The 16,336-nt window shown below is 43.4% G+C and overlaps 1 protein-coding gene across 1 annotated transcript in view; it reads right to left on the reverse strand.

Annotated features, from left to right (window-relative positions):
- ATP5F1E (ATP synthase F1 subunit epsilon) overlaps positions 1-6,559 on the reverse strand; it is a 9,539-nt gene extending 2,980 nt beyond the window's left edge. The window contains exons 1-2 of the mRNA XM_084854292.1: positions 6,431-6,559; positions 977-1,107 (exon numbers count right to left, since the gene is read on the reverse strand). Coding sequence (XP_084710418.1) covers positions 984-1,107; positions 6,431-6,462 — 156 coding nt within the window. The 5' untranslated portion in view covers positions 6,463-6,559 and the 3' untranslated portion in view covers positions 977-983. The remainder of the gene's footprint in view (positions 1-976; positions 1,108-6,430) is intronic.
- Positions 6,560-16,336: the final 9,777 nt, after the last annotated feature.

Genomic DNA, 16,336 nt, shown 5'->3' on the forward strand with positions numbered 1-16,336 from the left:
AAGACATGAAATAAGTGTTGTTAAAACACAGAGTGTGGATAAAAACTCGCAACCCCAAAACTAGTTTTAGTATATTGTTCCCCATACTTCTGAGGTCTACAACTCATTGAGTTGTGCAAAACTAGGCAAGCTAAAATTTTTAGAGCCTTTTCCACCCATGTTGCACAGTAATCCAAGGACCTATCTAGCATTGTTTCAACCATGCTGTAGTATGTGAGACTACAGAAACTGGTTTCCTGTTAAATAGCCAGAAAAGAGATTTCTAGCAAGACACAGGTATGAAAACAAATAAAAGGTCCAACATCAGAAGGTTCTCCAGTGAAAAGGCTCTGAGGGAGAAGGACGGGGAAGAACCTCTGCTGAAATCTTGGGAGAGCTGCTGCAGTCAGCACAGAGTTCTGGGCTTGATGGACCAATGGTCTGACCAGAACAAGGCAGCTTCATATGTTCAATTCTGACATTTAGACAAATGCAGAGGATTTTCAATGGCCTCAGTACAAAGGAGGTGCATGAGCAGGAAACATACACACGTTTTGCTTACTGTATTTGCTACACCAGTTCCCACTGTAGAAGTAGTAAGCTCCTTTTAAAAGTAAGGATGCAATCCTACACATGATTAGACAGAAAAAAGTCCTACAACTCCCAGCGTTCCCCAGCCAGCATGCATAGGTGTGCACCCTTATCCATTGAGTTTACCCCTTAGCACCCAATGTTACCAGAAGCACAACTCTTGCTTATGTTAGTACAAAATTTCATTAGCCTAGTAAAATGGGCTAAACAATTTTCTGTTCTTGAACCATCGAGTTCTCAAAGGACTTTGAACATTCTCTTATTAAATCCTGAGCTTCTCTTTTTGAAGATTGTACGAGTAATCTGCAGCATTTAACACAGACGATTGTAGAAGGTGCTATTTGATGCTGTTAAACTGTGCATAGCTTTGTTGCAATCAAAGGATCCCAGGAACTTTCTCACTTACTTGCATGTCATTCCTTTTTAGGTTTCAGTATTTTTATATTGGCTCCAGCTGTTTTTTCTGCCTCTGCTTTATATTGTGGTTTTAGGGCTGCTCTTACTGCCTTGGCACAGATCTGGGAATACCGGATGTAGCTGGAAAAAGGAGGAAAAGAGAAGTACAGATCATAGGAATAATTATTAATCTCCTGCAGTCCAATCCTAGCCATAAGCTATTGAGAAGCAGTTCAATACCGAGGTTCCTTCTGTATTCCTCGAGGTCTGTTTCATCAGCTATTCCACAGGCATGTATGTTATCTGACTACTTGCATTTGCATCTTTGCTGGCTACTTTAGGAAAGCTATGTCTGGCTTTCAGAAGTCCTACTCAACATAGCTTTTTCTCCCTATTCTATCCCAATCCTCCCCTCATTATTAATCCCCACAATCTTCCCAATCTAGGATCACAACCCATGGATGCCTTGATTAACACAAAGAGCAGTAGAGAACTCATTCATTATCTGTAATACTGAGAAGTTCTAAAGCTTTAAGCATGTTTGCAATGGGTATGATCACCATTTCTACAGACATCAGCAAACTTAATTCTGTCTCTATCCTAACAAGGGTCATGAAGGCACTTACAAGAAGAGGACATGTTTATGTATATCCTAATGTAAGAATCCCCTTCATGGATCACTGCCTTGTTGTGGCGAAGGGGCTTGCGTAACTCAGTGAAGCCATAAGCTATGCCGTGCAGGGCCACCCAAGACGGACAGGTCATGGCAGAGAGTTCTGACAAAATGTGGTCCACTGGAGAAGGAAATGGCAACCCACTCCAGTATTCTTGCCAAGAAAACCCCATGGAACGTATCACAAGGCTAAAAGAGATGATGCCGGAAGATGAGCCCCTCAGGTCGGAAGGTGTCCAATATGCTACTGGAGAAGAGCAGAGGGTATTTCCAAGTAGCGCCAGAAAGAGTGAAGCGGCTGGGCCAAAGCCGAAAGGACACTCAGCTGTGGATGTGTCTGGTGGTGAAAAGAAAGTCCAATGCTGTAAAGAACAATATTGTTTAGGAACCTGGAATGTCAGATCAATGAATCAAGGTAAGCTGGAGATGGTCAAACATGAGATGGCAAGATTGTAGTGGCAAGAGTGTTGGACTAGGAGCTGGGAGATCCGGGTTCTAGTCCCCACTCGGCCATGGAAGCTCACTGGGTGACTTTGGGCCAGTCACACACTCTCATCCCAACCCACCTCACAGGGTTGTTGTTGTGAGGATAAAATGGAGAGGAGGAGGATAATGTAAGCCGCCTTGGGTTCCTTGCAAGGGGAAAAAGGTGGGGTATAAATGTAATAAATAAATAAATCAGTGAACTAAAATGGACAGGAATGGGCGAATTTAATTCAGGTGACCATCATATCTACTATTGTGGGCAAGGATCCCTTAGAAGAAATGGAGTAGCACTCATAGTCAACAAAAGGGTGGGAAAAGCAGTACTGGGGTACAATCTTAAAAAAGATAGAATGATCTCAGTACGAATCCAAGGCAAACCATTCAACATCACAGTAATTCAAGTCTATGCCCCAACCACTGATGCCGAAGAAGATGAGGTTGATCGGTTCTATGAAGACCTGCAACACCTTCTAGAACTAACACCAAAAAAAGATGTCCTCTTCATCATAGGGGATTGGAATGCTAAAGTAGGAAGTCCAGAAATCACTGGGATAACAGGCAGGCATGGCCTTGGTGTACAAAATGAAGCAGGACAAAGGCTAATAGAGTTTTGCCAAGAGAACACGCTGATCATAGCAAACACTCTTTTCCAACAGCACAAGAGACAACTCTACACATGGACATCACCAGATGGTCAATATCGAAATCAGATTGAATATGTCCTTTGCAGACAAAGATGGAGAAGCTCTATACAGTCAGTCAAAACAAGACCTGGAGCTGACTGTGGCTCAGATCATGAGCTTCTTGTTGCAAAATTTCGGCTTAAATTGAAGAACGTAGGGAAAACCACTAAACCATTCAGGTATGACCTAAATCATATCCCTGATGAATATACAGTGGAGGTGAGGAATAGATTTCAGGGATTAGACCTGATAGACAGAGTGCCTGAGGAACTATGGACGGAGGTCCGTAACATTGTTCAGGAGGCAGCAACTAAATCCATCCCAAAGGAAAAGAAATGCAAGAAAGCCAAGTGCCTGTCTGATGAGGCTTTACAAGTAGCTGAGGAAAGGGAAGCGAAAAGCAAGGGAGAAAGGGGAAGATATATCCAACTGAATGCAGAGTTCCAGAGAATAGCAAGGAGAGACAAGAAGGCCTTCTTAAATGAACAATGCAAAGAAATCGAGGAAAACAACAGAATGGGAAAGACTAGAGATCTCTTCAAGAAAATTGGAGATCTCAAGGGAACGTTTTGTGCAAAGACGGGCATGATAAAGGACAAAGAAGGCAGGGACCTAACAGAAGCAGATGAGATTAAGAAGAGGTGGCAAGAATACACAGGAGAACTATACAGGAAAGATCTGAATGTCCCTGATAGCCATGATAGTGCGGTCACTGAACTTGAGCCGGACATCCTAGAGAGTGAAGTCAAGTGGGCCTTAGGAAGCATTACTAACAACAAAGCTAGTGGAGATGACAGTATTCCAGCCGAGCTATTTAAAATCCTAAAAGATGATGCTGTTAAAGTGCTGCATTCAATATGCCAACACATTTGGAACACTCAACAATGGCCGCAAGACTGGAAAAGGTCAGTTTACATTCCAATTCCAAAGCAGGGCAACGCCAAAGAGTGTTCAAACTACTGCACAATTGCGCTCATTTCACATGCCAGCAAGGTGATGCTCAAAATCCTACAAGCTAGGCTTCAGCAGTATGCGAACCGAGAACTACCGGAAGTACAAGCTGGGTTTCGAAGAGGCAGAGGAACTAGAGATCAAATCACCAACATTCGCTGCATTATGGAGAAAGCAAGAGAATTCCAGAAAAACGTCTATTTCTGCTTCATTGACTACGCTAAAGCCTTTGATTATGTGGATCACAACAATCTGTGGCAAATTCTGAAAGTGATGGGAGTACCAGACCACCTTACCTGTCTCCTGAGAAACCTATACGAGGGTCAAGAAGCAACAGTAAGAATCAGACATGGAACAACCGAGTGGTTCCAAATTGGGAAAGGAGTACGACAAGGCTGCATATTGTCACCCTGCTTATTTAACTTATATGCAGAGTACATCATGAGAAATGCCGGGTTGGATGAATCAGAGGTCGGAATTAAGATTGGCGGGAGAATTATCAACAACCTCCGATATGCAGACGATACCACCCTAATGGCAGAAAGCGAAAAGGATCTAAAGAGCCTCTTGTTGAAGGTGAAAGAGGAGAGCACAAAAGCTGGTTTGAAACTCAACATTAAGAAAACTAAGATCATGGCATCTGGCCCCATCACTTCCTGGCATATAGAAGGGGAAGAAATGGAAGCAGTGACAGATTTTACTTTCTTGGGCTCCAAGATCACCGCAGACGGTGACTGTAGCCATGAAATTAAAAGACGCTTGCTCCTTGGGAGGAAAGCTATGGCAAACCTAGACAGCATAGTAAGAAGCAGAGACATCACCTTGCCGACAAAGGTCCGTCTAATCAAAGCTATGGTTTTCCCAGTAGTAATGTATGGCTGTGAGAGCTGGAGTATAAGGAAGGCTGAGCGCCGAAGAATTGATGCTTTCGAACTGTGGTGCTGGAGAAGACTCTTACGAGTCCCCTGGACTGCAAGGAGGTCAAATCAGTCAATACTAAAGGAAATCAACCCTGAGTGCTCATTGGTAGGACAGATACTGAAGCTGAAGCTCCAATATTCGGCCACCTAATGCGAAGAGAAAACTCTCTGGAAAAGACCCTGATGCTGGGAAAGATTGAAGGCAAAAGGAGAAGGGGACGGCAGAGGATGAGATGGCTAGATAGCATCACTGATGCAATGAATATGGACTTCAGCATGCTCCGGGAGAGAGCGCAGGACAGGAAGGCCTGGCATGCTGTGGTCCATGGGGTCATGAAGAGTCGGACACGACTGAACAACAACAACAACAACAACAACAATGTAAGAACATAAAAAACAGCCCTGCTTGGTTAAACTAAAGGCTTAGCATCCTGTTTCCCACAATGGCCAACCTAGGGAAACCCTCTCCACTGTTGTTCCTCTGAGACTGGTATTTAGAGGCATGCTGCCTGATACTGGAGATATCACCACAATGACAAGTAGCCATTAATAGCTCATCCTCCATGAATTTGTCTCAGATGTTAAAGCCATCTAAGCTGAAGACCATCACCACATTTATTTATTTATTTATTTATTTATTTCTATACCGCCCAATAGCCGAAGCTCTCTGCACCATTCTATTCTATGACTGTAAATAACTTCTAACTTGGTCAGCTGTAGCAAGTTAGAACTGACTAGAGGTGATCATGCAAAGCATTTTTTTTTTGTAGAATGGAGCTCTCTTTTGGGCTGTTGATGTGTGACAAGTGACTAACAAGTGATCCAAGTAAAGTTTTTGGTGAATCAGTCATTGTTGTGGTTTTATTTACAGGGCTCTTCTATTATCCACTTTTAGAAGACCAATATTCATAAAGCAAGTAGTTGCTGTTCTTTTAAATGAACTAGTTAAGTTAACAGAAGTGAGAGATGAGGCAAGAGGCATTGCTATCACTTGTCAAAAATTAGGAGAGGGTGCATTTATTACATCCCATGAACTTCTCTTCCTCAACAAACTCAGCCAAGCATAGAATACTCCGAGATACCAGACAGGAAATCTCAACTGTATTGCACCACGTGGAGTGAACATAATTCCTATGGAGTTGGTAAAGGTGTGTCTAGGCTATGGCGTTTCAACCCTTACGAAGAGAGGACTTACAAGACAGGGTGGCCATAGTTAAGGAGAAACCACAGAGAACAGCTCTACCTGACCCACTGGCACAGTTACAAATCGTATTAATAACTGCAAGCTAGGAACCAAGGAAGGGTGGGGGGGGGGTTGTTTGTTCGTTTACACACTGTTCATGTAAACGAAGATACAGGAGCACAGAAGCGCTTGGGCAGGCGTCCGGCATAACAGATTTGAAACAGCGTTAAATGGCCACATTTTCGAGGAGTTCAGATTATAATCTAAGCAAACAAAACCCGATCACCTGGGAAACTCCTGCTGTCGAGAAGAACGTAGACCGCCACACGCCCCTGCCCCCTTTCCCCCTCTGCTACTGGGAAGGGCACTGCTCGGATTTCCCACCGAAGTCGCCCAGCTGTCTTAGGGCTGGACTCCCTCTCCGGAGCAGGCGGAGGGGAGGGGAGGGGAGCAGGAGCGCCACCAGGCTCCTCAAGAGGCCTCTTGCCTTCGGGGAGATACGCACTCCGGCCAGGTCACGCCTCAAGGGAGGGGAAAGCCGAGGCCCGGCCGCGTCAGCCCCCCGTACCTCAGCCCGGCTTGTCTCCAATATGACACCATGGCTGCGAAGACCGACGACGGCCGGCCCTCCGCTCGCCTGAGGCCGCAAGGTCGGGCAGTCAACCAGCTCAACCCGGGCTTAACCCGGAAGCGCCTCAAAACCCGGAAACAGAAGCCCAGCCGACCAATCACGGCGCCCCGAAGCCCGACTGCCAATCAGAGGCACCCTCTGCCAACAGACCGGACCCCCCCTCATGACAGCCGGCGCAAAGCAAACAACCAATCAGAGCGCGGGGCGCTATAGTGTCGGGCGCTTCCATTGGCTGCGTGGCGCAGACGTGGGAGTATTCCGCGCTGGTGGGGTCGCTCCCCCAGGCTAAATAAATGTCCGGCCGGGAAGTGCCCTCTGGCCCCCGTTTTCTCCCCCCCCCCACCGCCAAATCAGGGCTCCTGTGGGTTGTATCCAATGCTAGTCCTACTTACAGTAGACCCACTGAAATGAATGGGTCTTAAGTTGGATACAATCCTGTGCCTGCAGGACATGTAGCTATTCTGTCGCTAGACCTGTAAAAGCTGCACCTGTTGGATTTCTTCCTGCCATGCCGCTGTCAATAGTACAACAGCCCAGTGAGAGTGGGATGTGTGGCAAGTCTAGACATGTTGAAGAAATCCTTAGTCCTGGAAGAGACTCATCCTGTCCTGCCAGCTCCACACGGTGGCAGACTTAGTTTGCGAGAGGAATTCTCAAATGGTTGTCAGGGAAGCTTGTTGGAGAATGGCTGCTGCTAACAGCGATTCGAGAGAGAGAGGGAGGGTGGACATGCCCAGCAAAAAAGGACACCTCTCACGTAGGCCTGTATCTGTGGTGTGCATCTAACCACACCATGCACTCTATAGGCTGTAGCCATTTTCACTCTGTACCTTGCTTGTCTGCACTGTATGTGAGGGGTCTACATATGCTACAGTGCAATCTTCAGAGTGGCAGCAGCAGTGTTACCGTAGGGGTTTCTCTTGGCACAGCATGCTTGCTGCCAGAGGAGCCATATCTCAGTGCTACTTCAAACATCGCAAGTTTCCTGTGCAGAAAGCACATCTATCTCTAGGAAAAATCATTAAACACATTTGACTGCACAGACACACATACTCACTGGAAAGCTGCAGTTGGCAGTGGGATCCCACAGAATGTACACCCAGTGAAATGCCTGTGTGTGTCTGCGATTGTATTACTGGGTTTTACACCTTTTCTTTCCCACAAGTGCTTTCAGCATAGGAATGCGTGAGCTGTGGGTTGACTGTAAGACTTCTGTTTATAGCTTTGAAAGGGCTCATCCTTAAGAGTTAAAAGTGTTACCACTCTGCTAGTTTGGGACTGTAGTGCAAATTGGGGGTTACAGGGAAGCCAGGTAATTCTCTTGGAACAATCACATAAGGATTTTGCCATGCTGAGTATGCCCATGCTTGTTGCATAAGAGTACCTGTGAGTTTTGTGGGCTGGCAGGAACCAGCACAGGGTGAAGTCCCTGTGCCAAGGAGACCCGCAGATACATATATTTCTACAGGTACAGAAACAGTCCCCTGACCTTCCAAATGAGAAATATCTTAGGACCACACTTTGTTCTGTAATTGTGTCTATTGAGGCTAAAGTAAGAATTTCACCAATACTTGCTGCAATATACTTATGAAATAAAGGGATACATGTGTCTCCAAACATGCAGTGGATTGCATCAGAGAGCAGTGCCTAGATATGTCCCCAAGGGTTTGGAGACAAGCATCTCCCCTACACATTTTATATGTTAATTTCATCAAACCCTGATGTAACAGCAGTGCAGCAAAACATGATAGCTTCATATGCTGTGGATCTGAGTGAGCCCTAGATATCTGGGAGCACAGAGATCTCCCCATGAGACAAGCCTTAGCCTGTGTCAGTATCCAATTAACATTCTTATAATGTAAAATAAAACTTTGGATCTTGATCCTCCCTACTCTATGTCTCTTTTCTGCTATCATTTCCTTACTTTGTCTTTCTTCTCTTCCTGTGGACAAATACTCAAAATGGAGAAAGCGATGCTCCCATTAAATCTTTATAATCAGTCATAAAGTAAAAGCCAAGTCGTTTTTTAATTTTTTAATGAGGCATATATGGTATATTGGAACAATATTTTCCAGCACATAAAAATGTATTGTACAAATACAAATTATTTTTCTGGAGCACACAAGGTTTCAGATGCAGTGCCTCAGAAGAAGTTGGTCTGATCGTATTGTGACACACTGGATCAACAAGTATTCAGTATCTTCCATAAATCACAGGCTCTCTTTTACAACAAGACTTGTAAGAGATAACAGGGGACATACCCCATCTTATTGAATACAGGACAGTCATACTGAAAATCTGGCCTACTACAGTTAATTCCACTGGTTAATTCCAAGTAATATTGGTATTTCAGGAAAATAACTAAGGGTTTTATTATATTTTTCAAGTAGCACTTATTAAAATGGTAAAAGATAAAAAAGTTGAGAGAAAGTTAACAATGGCCCACCCCAAACCCCACAAAACATAAACAGGTTTTATAATGACCTAAGTATAACAAAGCACCTTTATAGATTAGGGTTGCCAGCTTTTCTTCTGGCACAGCTCCTGTGTCTGCAGCTATTAAAATTCAGGTGTTGAATTTCTGCCTTCCAAACATGGCTGTTAAAGACACAGGAGCCTTGCCAGAAAAAAAGTTGACAACCTTGTTATTATTTCATACCTAAGTCAGCGTAAATGTTGTAGATAAAGTTTCCCTATAAATGAAATGCTAAAAAAAAAAATCCCCATGTTGTTCAGAAAACATTGACCCAGAAAGCAATAGTTATAGAAACAAACTACAAAACAACAACAATTTGTGGAGCTTTATCCTACAGAGACTAGAAAGGATACATTGGAGATGATGGTAGGGTTAGATTATTGCAGCGACTGAAAGTTGTTGAGGAAGTGTAGTTGGAAAAATCCAGAAAAGTGAGATTAGAGTGCTCCTGTTCAGTTAAAGAGTCAACGTTTGAAATCTCCAGGGATATTGAAGAGGTGCAAAAAGGGGCATCTTCAATAGAGAGATTGGAAGTGTCTAGAAATGAGGGAAATACAAATTCAGGGATATCCAAGGAGCTTGAAGAATCAGAATCAGAGGGATACTGACATGTTAATGCATTAATGTTAGTGAGGTCTAATGAACCAGAGGAAGATGAAGAGACTAGGTCAGAAACATCTAGAGAGGGTGAAGAGACTATATAATGGAGATCCTGAAAGTCTGCAAAGATGTGACTGGAGAGTTCCAGAGAGGATGGTGATGTGGGATCAGAAAGGTCCAGAGATGCTGAAGAAGTAAGACTGGAGAGGTCTAAGGAGACTGTAGAGCTAAGACTAGAAAAGCATGGAGAGCTGGAAGAGGCGATGCTAGAAATGTCCAATGAGATTGAAGAGCTGAGACTGGAGCGTGCCCAGGAACCTGAGGATGCAGGACTGGAGAGATCTACAGAAACAGATGACGAGATGCTGGAGAAGTCCAGAGAGGATGAAGAGGAGGGACTCGAGAGCTCTGGAGAAGGCAAGGAGACACAAGCAGAGAGACCCAGGGAGGATGAAGCACTATTGCTGGAGCAGTCCCAAGACTCTGATGAGCTGGGGCTGAGGTCGAAGGAATCTGAAAAGACAAATTTGGATGCAAATTCCAAGGAGGTCAAAGACTCAAGGCCTGATGGGTCCAGGGAAGAAGAATAGGCAACACCAGAGAGATCCAGGGGGTCAGGAGGTCCAACTTACAAAATAAGACAAATCCAGAAGATTATTTAGTGGTTTTTATGACATCCAGGATGGTTTTAGCATTTTCATAAGTTTTTTCTAGAGCTAGGAAAACATAAAAAAACAATTATTTCAAAAACAGTTCATAATATTACTGAAGTCAACAAATTTATTATTTCCCCAATTTAATCAGGAAAAAAAATCAAATATTGGGGCATTGTAAATTCTTTATGTTTTGTAAACTGGTCAGAGAGCTTTGCTGGTGAGCATAACAGAAATATAAGGTTGGAGCAGGACTATCCCTGAGATCCAGCATTGGCTCCCACTGGTGAAGGAGGAGAAAGGAGATGATTTTCACCAATTCCCCCTGCAGCCCCAGCACCACCTCCCACACTGTTCTGGAGGGTCTTCCAGTCAGCTGGAACAGCTTTTCAGAGGCACAAAGGACTTCAGGGGAAGGAGGAATCAGCAAAATTTGCCTCCCCCTTTTTCCAGCATGAGTGTCACAGAAGTGGAGTTCTGCTATCACATAGACCCATGATAAATATATATAAATAATTGTTACTTCAAAGAATGCTGTAATTTCTTACGTGCAAAAGTGGGAGAGCATCCAAAATAGACCCACGAATAGAAGAGAAACTTCTCAGGATGCTGAAACAAAGATTTCATGTGTAAAAAAGCCCAACGCATTTTGGGCTATTTGTATTTTAAGGCCTTCTTCAGGGGGTTATAAAAATGTCTGCAGAAATTTTGATAATAAATATCCTCTACTAAAATTCACTGGTGACTCATGAGTCACCAGTGAATTTTAGCAGAAAATATTTATTATAATATTTTTTGCAGATGTTTTTATAACCCCCTGAAGAAGGCCTTAAAATACAAATAGGCCTAAATGTGTTGTCATTTTTAAAGGCAATCAAGGAGGTCCTGGTTTGGTTGTTTGACATGTAATAATTTTACAAGGTTGGGAAATAAAATGGACAATATTACTACTTGTTGTCTCTAGATTCAAGAAGAGCAATACTCTGATACTGTAAGGATACAACTGTAAGGGCACAATTGTATGCAGGTTTAGACAGAAAAAAGTCCTATAACTCCCAGCATTCCCCAGCCAGCATGCATTTTCTGTCTAAACCTGCATAGGATTGCACCCTAAGGATCATAGCATAAAACCCACACTGGTAGACTGTAGGATTGCTTGGTCTCAGGTTTTGACCTGAAGTTTCAGGGTTTCAGCTTTCTTCTCAGGGTCTACTCTCCATGGAAAGGAGTGAAATTTCAGGAACAGAAGCCAGAATCAAGGAGGCAGCCAATTATCTGCTTGGACTGTACAGTTCTTCTATTCACTCTCCCCTCCTCATGTCCATCAGGCACTTATATCTGAGGCATCAGGCACAGATAGGCTGTTCCCCTGCCCCTCACTGGGCAACACTAGGCTCTGTCCACCACATTAGCCCCACTCCTGATCTGCCAGGCACAACCATTTAGCTCCCCAGCTCCTTCCCTTTAATTTGGTTTTCAAAACTGGGGGACATGCCACCCTAAAAACGCTCAGGCAAATGCTTAGGGAGATGAGAACTATTTCAATTACCCCTTTCCTGCTCAGATTGGTATGTCTGCCAGATAGTTACAGCTGGCATCATGTAGAGTTATTTTTTTAAAGCTACATTTCAAAACTGTTGCAAAATTCAATTTCTGCTCTATGGCTGAGGGAATGGCACTCTGTGCATGCTCATTGGGAACTATTTGTTACTTCTTCACATTCTCCAGTACAGAACAATGATATTTAAAACTGGTTCTGGAGTTGAAGCCATGTGAGTCATTCTGGCCTGTATGATTAATTTTTTAAAAAATAATTTTTTGTAAAATTTAAAAAGTACTTTACCTTGATTAAAATTTCAAACCTGGGGGAGATGCAGAGGTTTACTTCAGCTTTGTTAAACTTGGGATGCTCATAAATGTTCTCCCCTTGTCTTGCAGAGAGGCTGACAAGGACAATATTTGAGGCTCTAAAAATCTAAATGCATTGATATGTTTTGTTTTTGGTATAATACCTTATAAAATACCTTCAGAAAAAAGTACTGAGGAATGTGTTCCTAGTATAGAACCCCCCAAAAATGAAGGTTAAAAAGAGGAGGGGAGGCACGTGTACAGGAAAAAACAATGGAGAGAAGAAATTGGAGAAATCTCAGGTGCCTATAGAAAAAGGTTTATTGTAGTTCTTTTATATTAGCCCAACGCGTTTCGGAAATACTGATTTCCTTCTTCAGGGGCTTATCTTGTAGTCACTGCACTAAGACAGACAAACTGGTCTTGAACTACAGTAAACCTTTTTCTGGAAGGCCTGGCGTGCTACAGTCCATGGGGTCACGAAGAGTCGGACACAACTGAACGACTGAACAACAACAACAAACCTTTTTCTATAGGCACCTGGGATTTCTCCAATTTCTTTTCTCCACTGTTTTTTCCTAGCATAGAACCACAATAAAAATTAAGCCAATTAAGGGTGCAATGCTATGTTTTCTGGGAGCACAGCTGAGGGACCACAGGATGCTAGTGCTACTCCACTGGTGGAAAGGGAGGCCTGCCAGCAGGATAGCAATCCATTGGCAGGGTTCCCCCTGGTTTGGCGATAAAAGCTCCACTGTCATTGCTGTCCCGCTGGTGGTGGGGGCCAAAATGGAGCATTCCAGGGGAGGCTGTGGGTCTGCAAGATTCTAAGCCCCCTTCATCCCCTGACCCAACATGCCTCTAAATGGGTCCCAAAGCTATACCAGCTGTAGAGGTGGTGTAGTTAATTCCCTCCCATTGCAGTCAACGGAAGGGAAAAAGAAGAATCAATGGCGGGGTTGGGGAATAGAAGAAGCCTCCAGGGGTGGCCACTTATGCATCACCAAAGAAGAGGAAATTTATCACCCAAAAAAGAGGACAAGAGGGGACACCGATTTGCATAAAATTTATACGTATAAATGCAAAGGTAAAAATAATTAAAGTACAATTTATCTCACCCTGTGAGCTGTGTGCCTGCTAATTCTGCTGTCTGAGGGCTAACTGTGCATGGGCAACTTCAAGGCCCCCACTTCTCTCCCTTCTCATGGGGGAGACTTTCAGATCTTTATCTTTAAACGACTTGAGATTGGACAGGCCTTCAAACAGAGGACGCTTTCAAAAAGCGGACAGTTTCCTCCTGACAGCCCTTCGAAAAGAAGACCATCCTCTGTAAAGGAAGCCACTCTACACTTCCCGCCCTGCCAGCTAGCGGGCAGAGTTTGGAAGTGGCAGTTGTCTCCCCACCCCCATCGTCACTGTTAGATTGCCTTGCCCATCCCATTTGGCGCTCACAGAGCACGTGAAAACCTTGACTGAGATCCAGAGAGCCCTGGATGTGCATACAAAGTGCTTCCGTAGTTGCATAGGATGGTGGCAGGCAGCTCCTATCTCTCCTGATAGGTGCCACTCTGGAGAAGCCCCAGTGTTTGGGGAATGCACGGGGGGATTGCCATTGCAAACCCCACGTCTGTGAGGTAAACACTGTGGCACTTTGGATCCTGCCCATGAGTCCAAAAACTAAAAAACACCTCGCACAAATCAAACTATTAGGTTTAAGTATTGAATTTGAACATATTTTGAAACTGTAAATCAGTGTATAGCATTAGGACTTTTATGCTCAAGGGTATGTTCAAGTAACAAAGAGCATTTCTACACCAGCCTAAAATTCTGCATTTAAAATGGGGTTTCTGCTTCCATTTTAAATGTAGGATCACAACAGACTCCCTTTTCACGCGCTTCCTCCCCCCACCTTTCCCCCCCTTATCTGAGTCTTTGATATGTTTCATTATACAGCCGCTAGATGGCGCTGCGGTCTAGCTCCTCTTATTGCATATTTTCCTTTTTTTATGAGGGAACTCAAGCCAAACTCAAGTGCTGTAATTTGATAGCTCATTATCTCTGATCTTTTAAAAAATGGAATAAAGGTCATTTAGTGTGGGAGATGCCCTGGAGGTTGACAATGTCATCTAAAGGGTTTGCAAACTTCCGTTAGTAACTAATCTCAATAGCAGGATAAAAGCTCTGTGTGAAGAAGCCCTGCCAAACACCTCTATAAAACCTTTAAACTTTAAATCTAAAGGGAAGGGGGAGATCGAGAGAGAGAACAGAACACATTAGGCCCTGTTTCTGAAAGAATCCCTGTCATTTAACTTTTCATATAGCCAAGTGGGAAAAGCCCTCTGTTTTGCCACTTTCCATACCAGTAAATTTCAAATTATTTCTTCCACCCCCTGAACATTTGCCTTCAGTACCCGGTGCACTGAAGAGGCTTCTGAGGAACATTCTTGGTATGCACCTACTTCATGCAATGTCAAGCCAGCCCGTTTAGGCCATCACCAGCATCCCATGTGAACTGAGTGTGTGCCCTTTCCCACATTCTCTAATATTTCCTTAGCATGAAACAGCATTTTAAATAAGGTTGGCATTGTGCCACAAGTAATCCTGGGGTACCCTATAACTTAGTAAATATTCCCATATAATATCTGTGGAGCAGTTTGTCTCTGTTTCCCTCTCCTTGTAAAATGGCTTGGTTTCCCAGCCAGTTCACCAATGTTAATTTGGTCCTGTTTACCTGAATTAACTTCCCCTAAGTCATACCCAATGCTCCCTTGCCGCTGTGCATGCAGGGAAAATTTGGGAGTGCTTTGCAAACTGCCTTTCAAGAAAACATGTTTGGCGTTACCAATATTCTCATTGAGGAAACTGTGGTAAGCTGCTGAGAAACCCAAAGCTCCTCTAGAACTCAGGGTTTGAAAACCCTGCTAGAAGCGCATTAACTTCATTCATATATGTTAGTATAATTATGAGGCACAGGATAAAGCAGACCTTAAAGGTGGATTTATTTAGCTGTGTGGTTCAGCAGTAAAAAAGGCTCTGAAGGGTAACACCTCACACCTTGATGCGACATTTCTTCTCGCAGGATGTCACCATTGCATTGTCTTGGCACAGCCCGTGCCCAGATGTATTTATAAATGATTTAACGTAATCACCACGAACTGAGCTCCCACTGAGGTCACTGTTTAGTCTTGACAGGTGTCTGCTACCCTTCATCTGTAGCTGGTGGAAGCTGTTCTCCTTCCCTTGACAGAATGAGAACTCTAGGGAATTAGTGTGTGTCTTTAAAATCATTTTGCAGTATAAAACTCATGTCATGCAACCACAGAAGAAAAGCAATATCATAATTCCACCAATAACTTTTCAATCATTTTCAACCCACTGGTATTTTTTAGGAGTAATTTAGTGCAGAAGGTGCCATATACAAACCTTTGGTCCATCTGTTGACTCCAATTGATAGCACCTCCCCAAAGTCTCAGGAAAGACTCTTTTCTAGCCCTCCTATTTTATATTCTTTTAACTATAAATGCTAGTGACTGAACGTGAAACATTGTGCATACAAATGTGCCATATACCACTGAACCGTTGGTTTTTTTTTTTTTTTTTTTACATTCTGCTAAGTATAGGGCAGCAATTAAAAAAAACCTACAAGAAGAACTTCAACTATCCCCCCTGGTGTTATGTTTTGTGGTATGTGATTTATGCTTCTGAATTTCTTAACCTTTCTTAGGACATAATCCAGTGAAAGTTAAGCACATTTACATCCCATTGATTTAAGCAGAAGATATTTATGGCTGGATTGTGCCTCTAATATTCATAGAAACCTGACACGGTAAAAACGACAAGCCACGTTTTCAAGGTCTTTTCCTTCCTGATGATAAATAACCTTTAAACAGTGACAAGAAATTAGCCACCTGCCTCAGGTGCTTAATAAGATAGAATAGATAGAGCAATACTCATCAAGCCACTGGTATATTCATAAACATACTACACTAGGAGGCAAATAATTATGGTAATTAGCCACAAACCACCCTGAGCTCTAACAAGGTAAAGATCATTTCAGTGCTTCTTCACTGACTCTCTTCTCAAAAATAGCACACCTTTTTAGGCATCCACTGAGAAATGACATGCTGGAAAGAAACATGGAATATGTGGCTATTAATCTGAAGCATATATTAAGGTTTAAGATTAGCACATACCTTGGATAGCTGTGGATTTGCTACCTTTCTTCTCTGATGCGAGCCATATTCAGCTGAGCTGCTAATGCTCTGC

This window comes from Heloderma suspectum, chromosome 4 (assembly GCF_057233095.1).
Source record: "Heloderma suspectum isolate Gila_16-S chromosome 4, 16-S_ref, whole genome shotgun sequence".
Lineage (NCBI taxonomy): Eukaryota > Metazoa > Chordata > Lepidosauria > Squamata > Helodermatidae > Heloderma > Heloderma suspectum.